General features: G+C 41.1%; 1 protein-coding gene across 1 annotated transcript in view; it reads left to right on the top strand.

The window, feature by feature from the left end:
- The window catches only part of SNTA1 (syntrophin alpha 1), a 57,684-nt gene extending 41,127 nt beyond the window's left edge, over positions 1-16,557 (top strand). Inside the window, exons 4-8 of the mRNA XM_075177536.1 lie at positions 9,942-10,128; positions 10,243-10,373; positions 12,625-12,821; positions 14,817-15,004; positions 15,165-16,557. Coding sequence (XP_075033637.1) covers positions 9,942-10,128; positions 10,243-10,373; positions 12,625-12,821; positions 14,817-15,004; positions 15,165-15,257 — 796 coding nt within the window. The 3' untranslated portion in view covers positions 15,258-16,557. The remainder of the gene's footprint in view (positions 1-9,941; positions 10,129-10,242; positions 10,374-12,624; positions 12,822-14,816; positions 15,005-15,164) is intronic.
- Positions 16,558-24,334: the final 7,777 nt, after the last annotated feature.

The raw sequence follows: 24,334 nt of genomic DNA, 5'->3' as shown, positions 1-24,334 counted from the left end.
TGGGCTTATACTGCAGGATTGGTTGTGAAAATTTTGTGGTAATTAAAAAATATTAAAGTAGTTTTTGGTATTTTTTTAAAAAAAAATTTTTTTATTTTTTTAAACACAGGGGAATATTGGGGAAATAACTATGCCCTTAGAAGCACAGAGCACAGGACACAGCACCACTGGACTGAACAGGACACAGCACAGGACCCAGCAGCACCACTGACCTCAGAAGGACAGAGCACAGCACACAGCACCACTGGACTGATACTGCAGAACACAGCACAGCACAGCACAGCACAGCACAGCACTAAACAGCACAGCACAGCACAGCACTAAACAGCACAGAACTAAACAGCACAGAACTAAACAGCACAGAACTAAACAGCACAGAGGACCACCTAACACACCCTCCCTCTACCCTGATCAATGCCCGAGTGAAGATGGCGGCGACTAGCGGGGAATTTATAGGATCCGAGTATCGCGAGATCCGACAACGGGATTATGAGTCAGAGCCTCAGTTTCACTTTTGAATTTGGCGCCTTTACCCGGATCTGTCTCGGATCCGACTCGGATCCGCAACGTTCGGGTGGGCTCGGATTTCAGAAATCCGAGTGCGCTCATCCCTAATATATATATATATATATATATATATATATATATATATATATATATATATATATATATATATATATATTTCTATTAACTCAGTATCAACACATGCCTGTGTTTATACAAGCCCACACTCAAACATGTACTCACCACCCTGTGCATACACAGATAAAATGAAAGAAGATCTCTAAAACACTTGCAGGTGTGGGATCCGTTACTTTGAATGCTCAGGATCACAACGTCTGAAGAATTCTAAATGCATACTTGCCAACTCTCCCGGAATGTTCGGGAGACTCCCGAAATTCGGATCGTTCTCACGGACTCCCGGGAGAGCTGGCAAGCCTCCCGCATACCGCAATTAAAATTCGCTGTGAATCGCGTCATTTTGGCCCCGCCCCCACTGCAAAATGGCATTTTTGTCGCGGGGGCGGGGCCAAAATGACGCATATGGCCGCCCCCGCCCTCTCCCTTCCATCTTCTAGACACGCCCCTCTCCCGGACAGACCTTGCCAGAAGTCGGCAAGTATGTTCTGAAGTATAAATTTCCATTAAATTACCTCTGTATTTCCCCTCACTGCAAAATCCTTTTGTAATAAATACTGCCTCCGACATATAGTAACTAGGGGTCCCTCCTGGTACCCTAATCGGCATTGCTTACAGTACTCAAGTACTCTGGCAGGTTGTCCATAAAGCTGTAGTGAGACGCTATGGCTGGCTTTCAATGTACATTCTTCATATTTGCTATATGTGGGGGGGGGGGGGGCAAGATTAATTAAGAAGGGAGCTGTTCAATGTGGACAACCCCTTTAACCTGCGAACCAGCACTTCTCATAGTGACTGTACAAAAAGACATGTAATGATTGTGTCTGCCTGTATGACATTATAACCTGACTAGAAGCCATTACTTTCATTTATTTATTTACTTTATTGTTTTGATAAAAGATCACATATATGTATAGATATTAAAATGTAGCATTATAATATCCATTTAAGTGATTTATAACTGTGCCAGTGGCTACATGTCTGTCACTGAGATAATCCTGCTGGTCCCTCAGGATATTTATGGCCTGTCCTGCGCAAAAAGCAGGATAAAAACTATGTTTTTGAATAACTGTTAAAAAAAAAATCACCATTTCAATCACATACAATTAGGGCCAAGGACAAAATTGACCATCTAGTCACGCTCATGTTTCACATCATACTTGTCTACTCTACCGAAATGTTCTGGAGCTTTACAAATTTCAGATCAATAGGTAGTGGGCAGAATGGGAGCCTTAATGTTGCGATTCACTGCAAATCTTGTAATTTTGGCCCCACACCCCAGGCATGCCCAAATCAATAAGCTCATCCTTTATTTGTCATTGTGAGATCCGGCATCACTCGATCATGTGCAGAGGAAGTAGAGAGCTCAGCCGGCCCCCGATTCATGATGGAAGTGGCGTAATGGAGGAGGCAAGAGGTAGGCCGCAGATGAAGTGGACAGCCAGGCACCTCTTGGCATGCCTGGAGCAGGTGCTCAGGGTTTGGGAGGAGGTGCCATATGGAATCCAGGCGAGTGGCAAGGTGAAAACACCCACAAATGTAGTTGTTTGTTTTTTTTATTAATAATTTCCTCCACTTTATAATAAGATTATTTGAAAATTATTGTTATTTATTTTCTGCAGCCGTTTTGGTGGGAAATAAAGCTGTTTGTATTCTACTAGTGATTTGTACATTTGAGTGACTGACACCAGCTTGAACAAACAGTAGTCTGAGCTCTCGTAGCCCCTCCCTTCCATATAACTATGACATATTTGCATACATGTGCCAGACTGTGTTACTTTATTGCAGCACTAAGTTGACCCTTAGGACTCTTACACACAGGCATTGTAATCAGGTATGCAACACACATGAACAAGACTTAGTGAACATCCTTTGATGCCAGTGTTATTAAAAATAATGTAAGTGAGTAGACCCTTATGCACATGCTTTCAGAAATCATTCCCTTTGTGTGGCATCAATGTTGAACATAGCTGCAGTGCTCATAAACATTAATGAATGGTAAAATATAATTGAGTTCTATGGGAACACCTGTCCAAGCACTATGTAAAGTATAGAGTACGCTGTATGGCAGTGCAGCTTTGAGACGTCTTAACGAGCGCTTCTCAAAGCTCCCCTGGAGCAAGGTCAAATTGCCCTTGCTTCAATGATTGTGGTTTTCCAAGACCCTTTTGTACATAGTCTTAGTGATGCCGACAAGTGGATTCTTCATTTTGAGTTCACCACAAGGGAGCAGGAAATGAATAACAATATTTGCAGAAATTAATTGAGACATATGAATAAAAGAAACAGTGTACAACTCTTTTAAGGTTATATAAATAGCACATCTTCATTTATACATATGACAGTCTCTTATTGTGGGTTAAAGGTGAAAAGCGGCGAGGTCTTGTTAGAGATGGGTATGATATGTCCATATCAGGACGTGGTTGGTTGGCCAATGTTGGGCAGTATGCAGTGATACTTGGTAGCATCATCATCCAGGACCACAACATTGCACGGTTATATGAAACCACCTTTCCTATAGCCAATAGCAGTGTGAATTGACCACAACCAATGGAAAAAAAATAGATCAAGATGAAGCACAATTTTCACACTTTTTTCTGAATGAACGATCTTATTTGTGTTTACATTATCATGACATATTATTATCATTTGCTTTTTAACTTTGGAGGTCAAAATATAATTTTTTTTGTAAAGCAGATACAACAGATTCCCCACAAAACAACCCAGATAAGCGGCGAGAGCCTGCAATCTTTATGAGGACCACCGGGTAGCCAACATGATAGGAAATGTTTAAGTGGCTTTTGTATATAGATTGGCTATTCTCAATCTCACTTATGTATTCATGCGACACTGGTTAGCTCTATAGATTTGTTATTGTTAAAAACATTCTACAGCTAGTGATAAAAGTGGTAACTCCTGGGCAGTGGTGGTAACAACCAGTTCTCTGCCCTAATGACCGTTTTAAGTATACAAAAAGATATACCAAAAGGTATCTTAATATTTCATGCATTTAATACTCAAATAAGAACAATAAAAGAGGTACCCTTTCACACTGTCCAGGCTGCATTTACCCCCCTTCACACTGTGCTATGCTGCTTTTGCCCCTTTTCACACTCTGCCATGCTGCTTTTGCCCCCCTTCACACTGTGCCATGCTGCTTTTACTCCTCTTCATACTGTGCCATGCTGCTTTTACCCCTCCTCACACTGTGCCATGCTGCTTTTGCCCCTCTTCACACACTGTGCCATGCTGCTTTTGCCCCCCTTCACATTGTGCTATTCTGATTTTGCCCCTTCACACCCTACCATGCTGCTTATGCCCCCCTTTACACTGTGTCATGCTGCTTTTACCCCCCCTTCACTGTACCATGATACTTTTGCCCCCTTCACACTGTGCCATGCTGCTTTTATCCCCCTTTACACTGTGCCATGCTACTTTTGCACCTTTACACACTGTGCCATGCTGCTTTTATCCCCCTTCACTGTGCCATTCTGCTTTTACCCCCTTCACACTGTGCCATGCTGCTTTTGCCCCTCTTCACACTCTGCCATGCTGCTTTTGCCCCCCTTCACACTGTGCCATGCTACTTTTGGGCCTTTACACACTGTGCCATGCTGCTTTTACCCCCCATTCACTGTACCATGCTGCTTTTACCCCTCTTCACACTGTGCTGTGCTGCTTTTGCGCCTTTACACACTGTGCCATGCTGCTTTTACCCCCCATTCACTGTACCATGCTGCTTTTACCCCTCTTCACACTGTGCTGTGCTGCTTTTGCCCCTCTTTACACACTGTACCATGCTGCTTTTTCTCCCCCTTGCTTCCGTTCCTTCACTTACCTTTTCTATCAGCTTATTTCTTCTCTTTTCTTCTCTTCTTGTCTTCTGTCTTCTCTCTTCTTTCTTGCTGACTCCTCTCTGTTCCGCTCCTCACTGAATGTTGGGCGTGATGACGTCACGCCCAACATTCAGTGCAGACGGAGCAGGGAGGAGGAGTGCCGATGCCACGAACAGGTCAGTCATTTTTTTTTTGCTCCCCCCACCAACGAAGAGGATGGGCTCAGTTTGGAGCCACGGGTTTGCTGAACTGACCTTAAAATTAGGTGAACCGGTACGAACCGGCAAAATCCCACCACTGCTCTTGGGGCCCTGGGAAAGATACTGATTTGGAACCCAACTGTTATCTGTCCATGCCAATATGTCCCTCCCATGATACCCCTGGTATCTTTCCATCATACCACTCTGTTTACAGTACTAGATTTAATTCAACATTGTTTCTCCTCCTTCCTCCTTGTATTTAACATTATGACACAAACACTATATGGACAAAAGTATTTGAACACTTAACCATTACACCAACAGGGACTGTAATGACTGTAATGTAAATACATATACTTTAATATGGAGTTGGTCCCCCTTTTGCAGTGATAACAGCTTCCACTCTTCTTGGAAGGCTTTTCACAGGATGTTGGAGTGTTTCTGTGTTTCCTTTTATTTTATTGCAGAAGGCAGTCAAGTCACAGACAGAACAGAAATGAATTCCCTACTGCCCCATAGCCCCACGTTCCAGTCAGTCAGATATTATATTCCCAAACAGAACTCCCCTCAAGTGAGATACAGATGCTTGCTGTGAGTCACTCAGTCACGTGAGGCCGAGCATCAAAATCCTGTCAGAGAAGTGTCTTCTGAGTTCTGATTGGAGGAGCTCAGCACGTAATAAGTCAGAAAATTAAATTAATAGCATTTACATTTAAAAAAACAGTTAAATTTCCCCCCCATCTAGCTCTCGTATGAAATTAATAACATCCACATTTAAAAAATAGGTTTACCCTCCCCCCAAACAGCCACAACATTAATTGAATAACTGTCACATTTAATTAATAAGCCTATTTCCCCTAATGAGCAATTAAAAATCCCACATTGCATTAATAGCTCTATATTACTAGCCCCACCAAATGCATATTCTATTAATAGCCTAAATATATAATTAAGAGCTACTACATAACATTACTTCTACCTTCATAACTCACATATAATAACCACCACAAAATATTAATGCACCACCACGTTATATTAGTTCCCTCAAGACACTTACCAATGGATGCTGTCACACTTGCATTGTTGAGGGATGCAGACTCACCAGGTATCACAACAATGGCGGGGCCGGTCGCAATAAGCTCGAGTCACTCAGACTAGGGTCATGGGTCCCCTACAGCCAAACCCCATCTTATTTTTTTGTGTTTGCACTGGCAGTTTGGGTAATCCAAGCAGTGAGCAGGCCACTCAAGACCTACTGGGCCTAGGTTGTTTGGTGGGTGATCCAGTCCTGAATATAGTGTATCTGTAAAATGCCTGTACAAACTGTAATTCTCCTAGAAAATTACAACAATTTAGGCCTAATAAGATGCAAATTGCTGCTTGTATGAGCTAAAAAAGGCCGACACTCCATATTAACATCAGATTGTCATCTTTCAAGTTTGATCAGGGATGGTGGGAAGTGTGGTTATTATTATTATCATCATTTTTGTAAGGCGTCACAGTGCTCCGCAGCGCCATACAGTAGGTAAAACAGGCCATACATAAAACCACAACAAAATAAATGCAGATTTGCAAACAAAGGGTATGGAGGGCCCTGCTCATTAGAGACCTTACATTCTAAGTGGAAGAGGGCACAGCTGAAACAAGAGGAATGAGTATAGTTTAGAGTAGAGAATGGAATAGTTGTGAGGGTGTATTATTGTGAATAGTATCATCAGTGATAAGGTAAACCTTAAAAAAGAGATGGGTTTTCAGAGAGTGTCTAAAGATTTGAAGGCTGCGGGAAAGCCCGATTGTGCGTTGTAGGGAATTCAATAAGTAGGTAGCAGCACAGAAGAAGTCTTGTAGGCAGGAGTGAAATGTGGTTACCAGAGACGAGACCAGACGCAGGTCAGAGGTAGCACTAAAAGCGCGGGAGGGAGAGTATTTTGATACAAGATTTGAAATCTATGAAGGGGTGGTGTTGTTGAGGGCTTTGTAGGTAAGAGTGAGCAATTTGAATCGGATTCTGGAGGACACAGGGAGCCAGTGTAGGGATTTTCAAAGTGGTGCAGCAGATGTGGAATGGTGAAAGAGGAAGATCAGTATTGCAGCAACATTTAGGATGGATTGAAGTGGGGATACCTGGGTGTTGGGAATGCCAAATATCAGGTGGTAGCAGTAGTCAAGACGGGAGGGGGTGAGACAATTTACAAAAGTTTTTGTAGGATGCTGGGTAAGAAAAGGGCGTATTCTGGTAAGGTGGAGTCAACAGGACTAGGAGAGAGTCTGCATGTGAGGAATAAAGGCTAGGACAGAGTCAAGTGTGACACCAAGGCAGCAGGCTTAGGAGACTGAGGAAATTGTGGTGTTATTGACATTAAGGGAGATTTGAGGGGAGGTGGTGACTCTGGGAGGACGGAAAATAATATGTTCTGATTTGGACATGCTGAACTTGTAGCATTGAGACATCCATATGGAGATAGCAGAAAGACAGTTGGTTACACAAGATAGTGCTGAAGAGGGGAGGCGAGGGAAGAGCCCTATATTTGGGTGTTGTCAGTGTAGAGGTTGTACTGGAGGTGTATTCGGCAAATTAGTTCCACAAGAGAAGAGGTTTACTGTGAAAAAGTAAAGGGCTAAGAACAGAGCCTTATGAGACCCCAACAGATAGTGGCTGTGGAGGGCACGAAGTGCCAGAGGTAGAAACAAACACAAAAGTAGCATTTCAATAGATAGGAAGTTAACCTGGAAAGAACTGTGCCACAAAAGTCAATGGACTAAAGGATGTGGTGTGTTGAAGAAGAGGGTGGTCAACAGTATCAGGTCCAGGAGAATGAGTATGGAGAAATGACCCTTAGACTTTGCAGTAAGTAGATCATTGATCACTTTTGAGAGCACTTTCATTGAAATATTGGTGGTGAAAGCCTGGTTGCAGAGAGTCAAGAATGGAGTGAGAGGAGAGAAAGTGAGACAGTCTGTTGTACACTAATCGCTCAAGTAGTTCGGAGACAAAGGGGAGGAGAGCAATAGGGTGGTAGTTGGAGAGAGCGGATGGATCGAGAGATAGTTTCTTTAGAATAGGTGAGATAGGGCATGTTTAAGGGAGGATGGAGGATGGAAATGTGCCAGTAGAGAGAGAAACAGGTTGAAGAGGTGAGTTAGAGGTGGGCATGCAGTGGAGGAGAGAGAGCAGAGAATTTGGGAGGGAATAGGTTAGAGTGGACAAATTGTAGGACAGGATGATGAGATGAGTCTTCATCTTCAGTTACTGAAGATAATGAATTAAGGGTGGATTGGGGAGTTTAGGTGAAGGTGGGTAGAGTGGGTTGAGTGGGTGGAATTTGGCCTGAGGAAATATCTTGTTGGATGGTGTCGATTTTATTTTTGAAGTAGGTGACAAAATCATGGGCAGTGAGGGAGGAAGGAGGAGCAGGTACAGGTGGGCAGAGAAGTGAGTTGAAGGTGGCAAAGAGGTGACATGGATTAGATGACTGGGTGGATGATCTGTTTTGTTTTGTTTTTTTTCTGATTTTTGTTTGGCAATTGAAAAGCCTGTGCTGTTCAATAAAAGGATAAATTTGTAGTGGAAGGAATTGGGACAGGAATTAGCTTTTCTCCAGTGCAAGAGCACTTTTGTAGATAGGTATGTTTGGTGTGCCATGGTTAGAGTTTGGATCATCAGAGACTGGAGCTGCATTATTTAGGGCTGAAGTGAGTGCTTTGTTGTAGAAAGTGGTAACCTTTACAATAGAAGAAAGTAGTTGTTTTAGTGAAAATGAGAAGTGTATCGGGTTAAGAGTACTTAAGTATTTGGGTGCAGGGGGGAGTGTATGAGGTAAGGTGAGGCTGAAGGAAAGGAAGTTGTGGTCAGATAGTGGGAAGTCTATGTTTGAGAAACTAGAGATGGAGCAGTTGAAGGAGAAGGCAAGGTCAAGGGAGTATCCTTCAAGTGGGTGGGAGATGAGGTCCACTGGGACAGACCAAAGGAGGATGTAAGTGAAAGACGTTTAGAGGCAGAAGATACAGTGGTATTATCAATGGGAATGTTGAAATCGCCTAGCATAAGAGTAGGCAGGTCAAAGGATAGGAAATAAGTGAGCCATGCTGCCAAGTTGTCAAGGAAGTGGGGAACTTAACCTTGGGGGTGATAAATTACAGCAACATGAAGGTGGAGAGGATAAAGTAAACAGATGGTGTGGATTTCAAGGAAGATAATGAGACGGAGGGTTCAGAGGGTTTGACTTGGAAGGTACAGCTTGGAGAAAGTAGAATGCCTACTCCACCACCTTGTCTGTTTCCGGGTCTGGGAGTGTGGCTGCGGGAGAGTTTGCTATAGGAGAGAGCTGCTGGGTTATAGTGTCAGAGGAGGTGAACCAGGTTTCCATAATGACAAGGAGATTGAGGGATTTAGACATGAATAGATCCTAAATGGATGCAAGTTTGTTACAAACAGATCTGACATTCCATAGTGCACAGGAGAAAGTGAATAGGAGAAAGAGAAGGTGTAATTTGAGTAGGTGCACGATGGAGAGATGTGGATGAATGTGTATTAGCTAGGGTCAGTAAATGAGAAAGAACAATTGATCCAAATTTTGCAGGGCAATGGAAAATGTGAAGGATACTTTATCGCCCCCTGGCTGGGGTTAATAGAGGAAACAGTTTCTGTAGCTCTGACACAATGAGGTCCAGGATGCTGGGGTGCAGAGGGTCCAGCAGCCAAACAGAGATGGCAACAGCAATAACATGTGAGCTCAATGGGCAGCTGAACAGATGTTGAAACAGCAATGACAGCTGAACAGACATAGTAGTTCAGTAGATCCTACAACAGTCTTGTTTTTGGTATGAACGATCCTCAGCACAACTGTAAAGTTTGGCAAAAGTATTCCGAAACATCCAATGCTTTATATTTGTGAGAATAAGAAAATGTGGGATCTTGAGCAAAGAGCCGAGTCAATCAATGTACAGCATATTCTAACTGCCCAGATGGAAGATAACCACATCTGACTGCTTGTAGTGTCATCATCAGAAGCACTAACGGTGAACATTTAATTAGTTCTCAACTAACAAACTAAATTGTGAATCTTATTGACACAAAAGTAAGAGAGACTTAAGAACAGAAATGTTAGAAGTCCAAGACTTGTACTATATCTGTGGCCCATCTTAGTCTTATCACCACGGTGCTCAGGCTGTGTGATTATACAACAGAAACCATTGGACATTTGATTTTAATTTGGTTTATGGCTTCTTTCAACCTCATGGTCTATATATATTTTTTCTCCTGCAGATACCTAGAGATCTGTTCAGCAGATGGAAGAGACGTTCTGTTTCTCAGAGCAAAGGATGAGGGTACAGCCCAGTCCTGGTTCAAAGCCATCCATGCCAATGTCAATGCTCTGACATTGCGTTACCAGGAGGAGGTCAAACAACTCCTGGGCAAGGAGGTCAAGCAGATGGGCTGGCTGACTGAGCAGGTATTGTATATTTCCTGAAGAAAGGTGGATTTGCGTTTATCACAATAGACATTTATTGTTTTCTCTATTATGGAAATATAAATTGAAGGTCTTTCTGTTTCTTGTGGCTTCCAGCTCACGCAAGATGGGAAGCGGAACTACTTGGCTGTTCTAACAGAAAAAGATCTTCTGTTGTACAACAGTCTCCCACACACCAGAGACGGTTTCGGTAAACCTGCGTTCTGCCACCCGCTCATTGCAACCAGGTAAGGGGCAAGCAATTCCATAAACATTTGTATAATAGATGCTCGTGTCACAAGGAGACCAATCATCACATTTGTAAAACACTTCTGCGTATGCTGGTGCTATATAAATACATTTCACTAAATCATAGTTGCCAACCTGTACAGGCTGGCCTCCGGGAGTCTCGGAGTAGAGGTCGGTGTGAGGGGGTGGGGCTTCGCGAATCGAATCATTTTAACATGGGGGGACGGGCAACAATGATGGCGATTCCATGAGAATCGCATCATGAAGGCTTCAAATCTGCCCACTTCACTAGGAAGTGGGCAGATGCGGGAGAATTGCCTGCTCTCCAGGGAGTCCGGGAGACTTACCAGGAATTCGGGAGTCTCCCGGGTATTCCAGGAGAGTTGGCAAGTATGCACTAAATAAAGTGTTAATAGTGAATGCAAATTAGTAAGGACTGGTGGTGTATGTCTTTACACTTTAAGTCCTTGGTGAGAGAGGCGCTCTTCCAAGTACAACTAGGAGTGCTAAGGAATGGGTGTGAACCATCTGTTTTTAATTATGAATCCCCTGCACCTTTCTTATGACATCACAATGTCAACATCACAAATGTTTTTATGTGTGCGACATTAAACCAAGAATTTATGTTTGGGACTTCAGCGTTTTCACAGCTGAAGTGCTTTGTATGACAGGGAACAACAACAACAACCACTGAGTACTTAATGAACTTTTCTATCCATAACTTTTTTGGCTGGAGAACGGAAACATTAAAGTAGCAAACATAAGGCTACAAAAAACGTGGGAAAAATCTTACTGATAGATATAAGCAAATGATTAATATTATACTACCATCTAGTGGCAAAAAGTATTACCACTAATATTGCAGTTCTTTAAAGCAGAATTGCACAGTTTGTAGGGTTCCGGAATCTGTTTCGGAGTTCTGTAATTGTCAGATGTGCAATTCATATTATAAGGAACCACCTCTATGGTCTCGAAACAATGGAACACTGATTTGGGCTTTCATCCAGTGGTCGAAGTGGAAATTAAGAAATGGTGGTGTGTAAAATAATAAGTGAATAGAATTTGATAGTTTGAAGGCAGTAGAACTGGTGGTGGTACCACCAAATACATGCCCACTTTGACCACTGGTTTTATCAAACAAAATGTTAAGCATCCTTTCACATACACACACTTTCATCACCAGACACATTTTGACACTAAATATTATGCATTTTTGCACAAAATATATATATATATTTTTACGTACATTACCCAAATTAATTTTACAGATGGCCTTACTGTAGTATGCTGTTGCCTTCCCCATTTGGGGATGGGGAAATACACCACTGTAAACATATTTGTTATCACAAAAGGGAGTGATGTCAAAATTATTCAAATAGCGAATATATTTATAGCAATGCAAATTATGCTCTTAATGTCGTCAACCTGGACTAATAACTGAATATGATTTTGTGATTATATAAGAGGCGTATGGTCAATAAACTGATCTGCAGCTTGTTGTTCCAGGTTTTATTTAAAGGTATTGCTAGAAGTAATTAAACTGCACATTTTCCACATTTACTGTAAATTCTCCTATGAATACTCATAAAACACATAAAATACTTATTCTACACACATATATTTGTTTTTTCCTATTTGCATGTATTAGTAAGTGTGAATGCTATCCTATTCATTTCAAAAATCCCTGATACCCGACAAAATGTTTGTTTGTCTTTAGGAAGCAATGTCAGAATAACTATCGTTTTTTAAACCATATTTGTCTGTAGAATGCCAATAAACTCTTCATACCACTTACCATTCTGTACATGTCAAGCAGTACTGTCAATCACTGTCACTGCATGTAGATGTCTTGTAGAGCTATTTCCATTGATTAAACCAAGGGTGATACCATGACTGTGTGATGCCTTTTTTTTTTTTTTTTTTTTAAAGTAGCAAGAAATTTGTAAATAAAATAATTATACTCTGCAGCTGTCAGTATATCTCCTGGTCAGATACACGCTATAAAAAACCTGAGGCACAAGCAAATAAATTCATAGTATATTTTCTAATGAAATACAAAGTTTTTTCATTTTTTTATTTTACACAACAGATTTCAAAAATCACATTTTGATAGTATCAGTTATTATTTTTATGTCTGAGACTGAACGTCATCTAGTGTACGATAAAAGAACTGGGAATTAGGTGCTCTAGTGGCTAGCTTACCAATCTGACGGAGCTAACATACTATCCTGCTTTCTCCTTCTCTCACAGGCTTGTACACTCTGGGCCTCCAAAAAGCTCCCCAATGTATGACACAGAGCTGGCATTCGCTCTCCGCTCTGGCACTCAGAAGGGTGTGGAGACTCATTTGTTTAGTGTAGAGACGCACCAAGATTTGGCAGAGTGGACACGGGCATTGGTAGATGGTTGCCACAATGCAGCTGAGCTCATACAAGAGGTGACCACAGGTAAGACGTGCCCAGATGATATATATATGATTTCCCCCCTGGTTACCTCCTCCCACGCACGTATCCAAGACTTCTCCCGCTCTGCCCCCCTCCACTGGAACCAGCTCCTCCGCTCCATCAGAACATCCCCCAATTTGTCAGGCTTCAAACGGGCTTTAAAAACCCACCTTTTTTAAAAGCCTTCCAGTCTCCCACTTAACCACCCACCTTGTCGTACTCCTTTTCCCCTTCCCTGACTCAGCCTCTGTTCTCCCCCTTTCCTCCTCTCACCCTTGCGTCTCTCTCTGTCCACCCCTCCCCTTAGATTGTACGCTCCTTCGAGCAGGGGCACCTCTCCTCTTGTTCTCCACTACTTATAACTCTGTTCTCCAGCTACTCAGCCTCCTCCTTGAGGACCTTCTGCCCTTCCACCCCTCTTTCTACTCACTTCACCCCTCTGTGGCTCTCACCTGTTATCTGTGCCCTCCCTTTTGGGCTCAGTCTACCAACGTATGCAAATTTTCCCTTCCCCCACCCCCTCTAGCTGTACTTTGAGCTTCCTGAGTTACTGTGCTTCTTGTTAACTGTACCGTGCTGTCTCACCCTGTACTGTGATACTGTCTGTCCCTGTACGGCGCTACAGATATCTTGTGGAACCCTATAAATAAAAATTAATAATAATAGTAATAACATATGCCATAGAGAATGAGTAAACAAGTGGAAGGCTATTACAAGTCTGTAACTGTTTGAAGCACTATACTGCATTTAAATATTTAGTTACATGTTTAATGCATGCCCAGGGTAATATAGCTAAAGTGTCTGTGCTGGCTCTAGTGTGAGATTGGGGAGCTCTGTCTGCCCGGTTTCTGTCCATAAGGTAAAGTCATGTCAGAAAACATTGAGCGAAATTGACATGATGTACTATGCAGGAAGTACTGTAACCAATAGCAACCATTACAGCAATATTATAGCAGTTTAGATTGTGAAAACTAACTTTTGATTGGTTGCTATGGGTTACGTTTGTTCATGTTGCACCATTTTGGTAAACAAGCCCCCTTTAGGGAAGCTCACTATGGTTAGAGAGCAGTGGGAGAGCGGTGTCTCAGACAGTAACAGTAGAGAGAAAAGCAAGTGAAAATAGAATCATTCCGGGAAGCAGTGTCAAATGAGTTTTGACTTTCAATTGAATCTTGAAAGCCAACAATTGAAGAGAAGCAAAAAAAGAACAGGACAACGTCTTCAGCATTTCAAACTGATTTGCAAGTGAGAGGCAAAGGAGATAGCGGTTTCAGTAATGTAGTGGCAAAACAAAGAGCTTAAATAAGAGATTCAGGGCTAGATTTACTAAGCTGCGGGTTTGAAAAAGTGGAGATGTTGCCTATAGCAACCAATCAGATTCTAGTTATCATTTGTTTAGTGCATTCTACAAAATGACAGCTAGAATCTGATTGGTTGCTATAGGCAACATCTCCACTTTTTCAAACCCGCAGCTTAGTAAATATACCCCTCAGTCTTGAAGCTAGAAAATTATTTTCTTTCTGTGTATTAGAAGATATAGTTGTCTTGCTGTATTTTAAATAAGCACTCCAATCTCTTAACAAATGTTTATTGCAGTACTTATCCTCAGTGAAAAAACTGTCAGTATTTAACTTATGTGCAAAACAAAAAACTAGTTTGCACCCCTTGCATTGTAGCATGGTTTTGTCCAGGAGACTGAAATAAGATACCTCTTCATTTATGATCCTTAATGAATCAGGCCCCTTATTCTTAATTTTTTTATAGTGTCCAACAAAATACCAGAACACATCAGTGAGTACTTGCAAGTGTGTATTAGCTGCAGTAGTGCAAATTTGAATGCACTTTGACATTGACATTGTAAAATTAGTAACCCTCACAGATACATATAAATGACAGAATGGATGTATAGAGATAGTGAAGTAATGCTTGTGTTCCTTAATGTCTGTAAGATGAATTCTCATCCTAAATATTAATTCATGTGTATTTTTCTTGGCACAGCATGTACGTGGGGTGGGAAAGAGTGTGCACTCTCCATACACATTGAGCAAGGATTCACTCTGTTCACGGAAGAGCCTGGACTAAACAAGGTAGTCCACCTCCATAAACCTTTTGAGAAGCTTCGGATGTCTTCCGACGATGGCACCAGAATGTTGTATCTGGACTTTGGAAATCCTGAGGGGGAACTTGTACGTAAGCCAAGAAATTAACATTCTCAACTCCTAACATTTTCTTCATGACATGACCCAGTACTGTCCACCAAGTATAGCTCAACACTTCCTTAAATGTTTTACCTTATTAGATTGATAAACCTGTGGTTCGTTAATATGTTTTTCTTCTTCCTTCCAGCAACTGGATCTTCATTCTTGCCCCAAAACCATCGTCTTCATCATTCACTCTTTCTTGTCAGCTAAGGTGTCTCGTCTTGGTCTTCTACCATAAAGAGGCTGGAGAGGTTAGAAACGAGAACCTATGTGGTCCATGCACTAACCAGACTTGGAAATGAGAAGAGCTTCACTGATTGCATAAGTAATCTACCAGAAACTCCGAATGTTGGAATAGCTGCAGATTGCCAAATTAACCACTCTGGTGTAAAACACGCATTAAATCTAAGTGGTAACTGGTGCTTAAACCTCTCTCTCTTTCAACAATATAGTGCCTTATATGTAGTTTCAGGTTGGAATCCAGATCTATAGAGAGAGGTATGTTCACGTTTGGCAGAGACGGGAGTTATTAGGTGCCTTCAGCTGATTTCTACTGTCAAACATCTCCAATACAACTGCAAAAATACATCATGTTCTACGCTGAATTCTTACTTCCATGTTTCACTTTAAATTTTGTGCATTTTATTATAATTATATATAAAAATATATATATATATGTATATTCATAAGAAGCTTTCAAAGCAGATATATTTAGTTTTTATTACAGTTTAAACAAATACTTTTTAAAAGATAGTGTCCATTTTGTTATGAAATCTGGATAGTCAAACATCCCTCTGTTCCTTATGATATGGCAGCTTTGTATTGGCTTGCAAGATTTGTTTGCCATTTTAATAGTTCTGGTTGTAATCTTGGCAAAAAGTGGTCCTGGTACTGATCTAATGGCAGACCTGTTCCCTACAAACAGTTTGTGGGCTGAACCAATCATTATTCATGAGAAAATGCTCCAGTGATGTCACTACTTCTTGTCATTTAACACATGGGGTAAATGTATCAAGCTGAGAGTTTTCTGACGGGGTTGATAAACCAATCAGATTCTAGTTTTCCTTTATTTAGTACATTCTACAAAATGAAAACTAGAATCTGATTGGTTGCTATAGGCAACATCTCCACTTTTCAAACCCGCCAGAAAACGCTCAGCTTGATACATTTACCCCCTGGTATTCTCACAAATATTGGTTCAGCCCATACAATGGCTGCCTCCATTGTGTGTAGCTGACTGGACACTGATCTTGCAATGTACTGCGATCAAGGAAACAGTCAGTTTTATATATATGTTCAGTAGGCTATTTTTACATTATAATATCTGAGTGTCAACACAGGACTGGGTTACTCAATATGTGGTGTAAAAGGGGGGATAAAGAGATCCCTTCGGCAAGATATTTTAAATTTACTTGACCTTGGCCCTAATCTAATGTCATTAATTCTGAACCAGATGATAACTGCACAATAATTTAATATTGGTTTCTTGTTTGTTAGAGGTATAAATAAACCAATAATAAAAAAATAAATTATAATCACTGCTGAGTTGGCATTTCTTATTCTACAGAATGTTCAGTGTAAGGATTTTATATTTGGCATACATACAACTCCGTGCACATAGCTCATTCTTACAGTATATCCCAATTTACAAACCTGTATCCCTAAAGTGACACTAAGGAACGTGGCTGGAAGATTGCCTATTAGTTTCTATACCAATCCATGCCCTTTAACCATCTGATGGTTTTTAGTCATAGAAATAACAATATATAATAGTTCCTAAGCACAGACTTCTACAAGAAACAAAGCAGTAAGCTCAATGCCAGCATAATCAGACCTTCGAACATACATGGAGGCATAGACGTAGCTACCAGGGTAGCAGGCATCTAAAATGTTCTGGGCCTTGCTCTCTACCATCTCAGAGGAGAATAGAGCAGTGTCCACAGTCAGCACAGAGCTTAATGAGAATTGGTAAGGCATTGATGTCTCAGAATACCGCACACATGACCTGGGGCCTCCAAAATTGTAATTATTATTAATGTTTATTTATAGGGTGCCACATGAGGTCCGTGCAGAGGGCACACAAAAAGACAATAAAAGTACATGGTATAACAGTACAGTACAGTAAACAAATAACACTACAACTCTCAGCACAGCTACTGGGGTGCAAGGGCTATATTCAGCACAGGCTGAAACCTGTGTCCATTAGCATGAGTGCAACTAACAGTTTTAAAACCACTGAAAGAGGTGCAAAGTCTATGGAGGAGTGGAGTCAATGGGCAGAAAGCCCAAGGAGGAGGTACACAGTGTAGCTGCTGACCAAAAGTTATAGGTAATGAGAACAGGAAGGAAGAAGGTACTGCTCACTAGCTTACAATCTATAGGGAAAGGGGCAGACAGACAGTTGACTCAAGGGGTGATCCAAAGTAAGGCGATCAGAGGGCAAGAAGCTAGAGTGGGAGAGATGGAGGATGAAAGAGGGTGAGGTATACTAAATGGTGAAATGGTTAAGTGTAAGACTGGTAAGCTTTTCTAAACAGGTGGGTTTTCAATGACCGTTTGAAGCTTTACATGCTAGGGGAGATCGCTCCAGTGGTGGGGGGCAGCATAGGAGAATTCTTGGATAAGGGAGTGAGATGTGGTCACCAGAGGGGGGAGGGGAGGCGATGGTCATTGGCTACTGGAGAGGACAGGAGGGAGTATATATGGAGATGAGTTTGGAGACGTAGGGAGCAGTGACGTTGGAGAGTTTAAAGAGGATTCTGTAGGGGAAGGGGAACCAGTGTAAGGTTTGGCAAAGAGGGAAGGCAGATGTGGAGCTGCAAGAGAGTGTGAAAAGTCTAGCTGCAGTATATATTGAAAATGAGCAAAATGGGAGTGGGGGAGGCCAGTAAGAAGTGGGTTGCTCTAGTCGAGACCAGAAATGACTAGTGAGTGGATGAGTTTTTATGGCATCCTGGGAGAGAAAGGGTCTGATACGGGCGATGCTGTGGAGCTGGAAGCAACAGGATTGGGCAAGAGATTGATAGCAAGGGGTTGAAGGAGAGGGAGAAGTCAAGAATGACACCCAGGCTGTGGAGTTGGAGTACAGAGCGGTGTTCTCAACAGTGATAGAGAGGTCGGAAGGGGAGGAGACTCTTGATGGAGGGAAAACAATGAGTTCACTTTTGGCATAGTTAAGTTAGAGAAAGTGTAAGGACATCCAGGTGGAGATGGGAGAGAGGCAACTGGACACCCGAGAGACGAGGGAAGGGGAGAGTCAGGAGATGAGTGGTAGAGTTGAGTGTCGTCAGCATAGAGGTGGTATTGGAGGCCCAAAGGAACTGATGAGTTCACCCAGGGAGGAGAGAAAAGTGCAGAGGGCCATGGACAGAGCCCTGTGGGACTCCTATAGGAAGAATGGATGGGGGAGGGGAGAAACTAGAGGTAGAAACAGAGAAGGAGCGATTGGCGAGGTAGGAGGTAACAGCAAAAGCATGGTGTCAGAAACCAGGGAGAAGTGGCCACTGGATTTGGTAGCTGCTGAGATGATTGTAAACAAGCTGCTCAAGTATTTTGGAGGCAAAAGAGAAGAGAAATGGGGCAGTAGTTCGAGAGTGAGTGGGGTCAATATTGTTTTTTTAAGAAAGCGTGAGATAAGAGCATGTTTAAAGGATGAGGGGAAGATTCCAGTGGGAAGGGACAGATTGAAGAGGTGATCAGGGTTGAGCAAGCAATGGGGAAGATTGAGTGAAAGAGGTGAGAGAGGATGGGATCCAGGGGGCAGATTGAGGGTGGAGAGGATAATATAAGAGAATGGACTTTGTCACCCATAGTGGGGCAGGACCACAAGAGGTGGTGGCCGAATGAAAAAATTAAATGAAAAATAAATTAAATTCTTCCCAGAACTCAGATGTTCCTTTAGTCTCTGAGCAGGAAGTCTAGAGCCACATGAAGTGGAGGCAGCCGGCCCAGAAAGGTAAGCAAGGATAGGAGCTTCATGTTTGAAAATTGTGTAAAATAAACTTCATATTGTATTAAAAAACCCTTCAATTTTATCTATAGCTTAGTTACACAAACTTGAGCATGCAGGCAAGTTAGCAAAAGCATTTGTGATTGTACATTACTCCAAAGTTAACTCCATTTTAAATTGTCTCAAAGAGGATGGCCATCATTAGTCACATCACAATACTTACCGTGATTGTCAAGAGAACTAGGTAGCACTGGGACATAACCTGACTGAGGAGGGCTAATAAATTAATCATTGATAATCAAGTTGTGTTCTCTTTTGCTAGATAGTGAAATATGGAAAAGCTATGGAGACATCTTCAGCAGCACATAGATATTTTTACTTCAATATTAAAATAAATGTTTCTATACAAAGAGTATTTGCATTATTAAAGTTTTGCTGTACATACTGTAATTTTGACCGGTTTAACTGTAGAATTATTCAGTGTCAATACTTTTCATTAACAAAAGCAGTTAAAAAAGGAAAAACAAGTGTAATCGCAGTGTTTATCACATGACCAGTTAAAATGTATCCATAATGTGGCCAGGATACATCAGCAGGAAATACAATATGGATATATAGCGAACATTCCACTGTATTCCAAGTCAAAAAAAAACTGGACAATAAGTAGCTGCCAGCAGGACAGTATATTTTAATATTTAATAAATACTGATATATTATTAGAACGTATACAGTATATTATACTTGTCTTAGGACATTGGACAGAGTTTGAGGTAGCTTATGTCATATATAGGTGGCCGCATCATTAATACAATATTGGTATATAGAACAATTTAAAAAATTCTCTGATGTAAGATCTTATACTAGTATATTATGTGTGAATAAAGAGTCCTATCTGACAAAAGTACATTGACCACATCAGAACATGTCCTTATGTTAAAATTGGTGCCAGAATCAGTGCCAGTCTGTCTTATATAGGCTATCCAATGATTATTACAGTGGTCAGTGACGTCACACTGACCACCAATATGTGTTTATAGGCTGTGTCCCGTCGCCTATCAACAAGGTTACCTTGTCTAACTGGCTGAAGATCTGGATGTCGCATCTTGTTGCTAGGCTGTGGGCGCGCACAGCTGGGAACCAAAGGCGTCTTTCTTCACAGCAGAGGAGGAGAGCAGACAGAAGCCCTATTGAACTAATACCGTGTTAGTAAATGATGAGGTAGCTTATGTCTTATATAAGCGGCCGTATCAATACAATAATGGTATATAGAACAATTAAAAAAATTCTCTGATGCAAGATCTTATACTAGTATATTATCATCATCATCAGCAATTATTTATATAGCGCCACTGATTCCACAGCGCTGTACAGAGAACTCATATAGAGCCCTATCTGACAAAAGTACATTGACCACATCAGAACATCTCCTTAGGATGTTAAAAGGTTCCTAGGTTCCGGTCCGTAGGTTGAAACAGAAAGGGGGGGGGGGGGAAATATGTGACACAAATGCTGGAAAAATCATTTATGGACTGTATGTAAGTCACAGAATTCTGAATTATGTGTTCTAAATTGCAGGGGAAATTGTTAGTATTGGAAAGACAACTTTGTAAAAGATTTGGGCTCAAGTAAGAGCCGGATCAAGGGTTTTATGGAGTGAATGGAAAGGTCCAGTTTGGGTCTTCTGACCTGACAGTCAGATAGTAAGCTAATTAATAGTTTCACTTGCACCATGTAGTTTAAAAGGGTGTAAGTTTACTCAGTCAGTCTCTCTCATTACCTGGAGAAAGAGGCTGGAATCCTCCATAGAGAGGGAAAACTGCTATTTCAAGTGAAATTAACTTGCCAACTGCTGTTTGTTTGTAAGCTGGACATTAGGTCCTTCCACACTTAGCCAGGGATTGTCAAATGTATTAGTTACTGCCGGACAGGACAGGGTTTATTTTGTTGTTTTATTTTATTTTTCTGCTTTAATAAAAATTCCCCTGGTGGTGATCACCACATTGTAGTGGTGCATACATGGGGACTTTTTAACAATGTTGAGAGGTAGTGCATAACTGCAAAGAGGTTCATATTCTCCTCCAGTAAATCTCCTTCAAGCCATACTATTTCCCAATTTGACCCTTGGACCAAATAAAGTTGTGTACTGCTGCTCTAGACAGATACAGTCTGATCGCTTGGCAGGTTTGCACCCTGGATCAATGTTAGTAAATTACCTTCAATATCTATTTAATAAAAAGCCATATACATTGCTGAACCATTGCTACGAATAGTGCTGCCCTTTACAGCCATGGAATACAAGCTTGAATGTGTTTATAGATTAATTATAACACAAAGACAGTGTCAGGCTACAGTTTATCACCATTAGTGCATAAGTATGGCATATAAAACCAACGTGGTTGCAAAGGGAAATTGCCCGAAGATTATTCATTATTAAGACCCCATCTGACATGTGGAAACATGGCTGAGAAAATGGGAAGCAAATGCTTGTCAGAATTTATAATTAAAAACAAATGTAATCATGTTTGCTCTTTATTGATACAGTCGCAAATAGTTGAACACATTTATGACATATATTATACTAAATGATTTACAATTTCTTTACAGGTGTTCCAAAGGCAAGAACAATTTGTTGCACCCTTCGAACCCATGAATAAAACACCCTAAATTGGAAGGTGTGCACATCTGTATTCAAAACCTTTTACTGCCTAGGTTACATTATAAAGGCAGCTAAAACTAATCAACCAAATAAACAAAAAGAAGCAAAGAAACAAGTGTAGAAAATTCACAAGGTGCTATTCTTCATCTGCGTCCAGGTAGATACAGCCCTAGAACATTACCTGTTTTGGCCCAATCCATTAGTCTGTCTTTATGTACTCCTTGAACACGCTTTATTTACACAACCATTCATCCTGATTATATGCTTCATGATGGGGATGGGGTGCCTAATAAAATCAATAAACACCTAGAAATGAGGATCTCATATGTAGGAAATACTTTGATTGATCCAATAAAGAAATCAGATACAAAAGTACATTCAAGTAAGACGTAAAATCAGTAATAATCACAGAAAAGTTGCGGATAGTGTACATACACATTAGTTTTTCATTAGTAATCAATTCCTTTATACTTGTTTTGTTTTTAATGCTTGCAACTTTGTATTGCTTGAAGGATAGAAATCAAAATGAAGCTCCATTTTGATGAAGGATATACTCCACCCAGAGAGAATAAACATACCTACTATTACCTCTATACTGTCACTCCCAATTCCTCACATTCTTCAGTCCTCCAGCTGCTGACTGCTATTTGTCCATAGAGGGTGTATAGCACTATTCCAGGGCCAAGGAAATATCCAAGTCACCTGATTGGTTGGCTGCAACATCTGTTCACTCAAGTGCTGCCAGGGCTTAATTATTTAAATTGACTACATTTGACTAACACTATACTTTTCCATGGACAAATGGTCGTTAACATCTGGACTGGCAAATGCTTGGAACAGAAATTGGTGGCATAAAAATAACAATGGGGGTCGCAAAGGGGTCTCACCTTTTAATTATCTGGGGTAATGACATGGTAACTTGGGAGTATTCTACATGGGTGGAGTTCTATTCTACTAAGGTGAATGCCCACTTTATTAATAAGGTGCACTTTAGTTTTGTATTGAGGAAGCGCCACTTTGGAAATAAGGTGCAGCTCTAATTTGTTATTATAGTGAAGGTTCACTCCAGTTAGTAAGGAGCAACCCCACTTTCATTTCCTTTTCCCTTTGCCACATTTTCCCCACATATCTGCTTTTGTTTAACACATGTGAAAGTCTCATGTCAAACGAAAGCAGCCTTTTAATAAGCTGTATTTGAAGACACTAGTGCAGTAGTGCCTGTTCTAAATACAGGGATTGCTGCACCGTGTCTGCAAAGTGTTTGAGATGTGCGGAATCCATTCTTAGTTCTTTCCACTGGAACGGTGGTCTAATATGTCCTGTTCTGATAAAGAAGAGACATGTCAAAAATCAGCACCAATCTATAACATTCAAATGTTTATTGTCTCACCAAGTAACTACTAGGTTTCTCAGTATTTGGGCTGGTCAAGCATCTCTCTATCTGACTCTGTAGTGCGGAGTAAATACTCATGTCTTGGTTTTCACTGGCCAAAAAATGCTGGATGACATCACAAGCTTGTCTGATCTCCTGAACATTGATGGACTGAATTGGGTCCTCAGACTTAACTACGACTGTAGCGCTCTGATGTCTATTTTTCAGTAGTGGATATGACTGTAAGCTTCTGAGCTCAGCCTGATCTTCACTGGATGAAAAGCCAACTTTTATTTTCTGGTTTGGACAAGGTAGTTTTTTACATATGGTTTCAAGTTTGAGGTGTTCATGCTCAACATCATTTTCTTCTTTAATAGTGATAGTTCTGTAAGACACCTGCTCTGTAGTTAAAGTGGTGTGATTATCAACATTACTAATGCTCTCTTGAGAATTACGGAAGGAAATGTCCTGATGAGTTCTTGCTTCTGATAAGTCATGCTTGGTAGAACAAAGAATTCTAATACCTTCTTGCTTCTGATAACAAGATTTTATAGTATGAGGTTTCACTCTCAACCACGCTTTATTCATAGTGTAACTTGCCTCCACAAGTGAAACCTCACGCATTTTCTGAAGTAAGGATATCTCCGTCCTACTGCTAAGGTTGGTATCTTCTTGCAATCTCTCACAAAGCAGTTGTCTGTAGGACGTACTGAATTCACTTATCAGCTCATGACCAAAGTGATTTTTTGAAGGAGCATGTTCTTTTGGGAAAATACACAATGAGATGTTTCTGAGTTTCACTTTTGGTCCAGCATTATGTGCTGTAAATACAAGTAATACTTTCCTTTCCTGTCTACCAAGTTTTGCATCCCAGTTCAAAAGCCATTCTATTAACAAACTATCAGTCAATTCTCCATTAACACTAGCTTTCAGGGATACAGGAGAAAGACAATGAGTTCCTAAAGATCTTGGCAGAAGGTTATGTGTAACTAACAGTTTCAGCTTTTCTGTCCCATTCATGTTGCAACAGAACCAGATGTTGACCACTTCTTTTGACTCAGTGGCCATTCCTTGTCTTGCCATGATTCTAAAATGAAAGGGAGAACCTACAGCACAAAAAATGTCTTCTAAATGGTAATCTTTAGCAATTCGAGCGAGCAGCACAGATCTACTTAAAGGGTCTCTTTGAGAATCTTGATCACGGAGTTCTGAAAACATGTGGGCATCCCTTTCTCCTCTGACCCATCTACTACTGTTCAAGTGACGGTCAGCAAATCTTTTATCGGTTGCACTATTTAGCTCCATTCTGACCATCTGTGTAGCTTTTGGAAGGATTTT

This window comes from Mixophyes fleayi, chromosome 6 (assembly GCF_038048845.1).
Source record: "Mixophyes fleayi isolate aMixFle1 chromosome 6, aMixFle1.hap1, whole genome shotgun sequence".
NCBI classification, from domain to species: domain Eukaryota; kingdom Metazoa; phylum Chordata; class Amphibia; order Anura; family Limnodynastidae; genus Mixophyes; species Mixophyes fleayi.
This window is presented reverse-complemented; position numbering and strand designations above follow the sequence as displayed.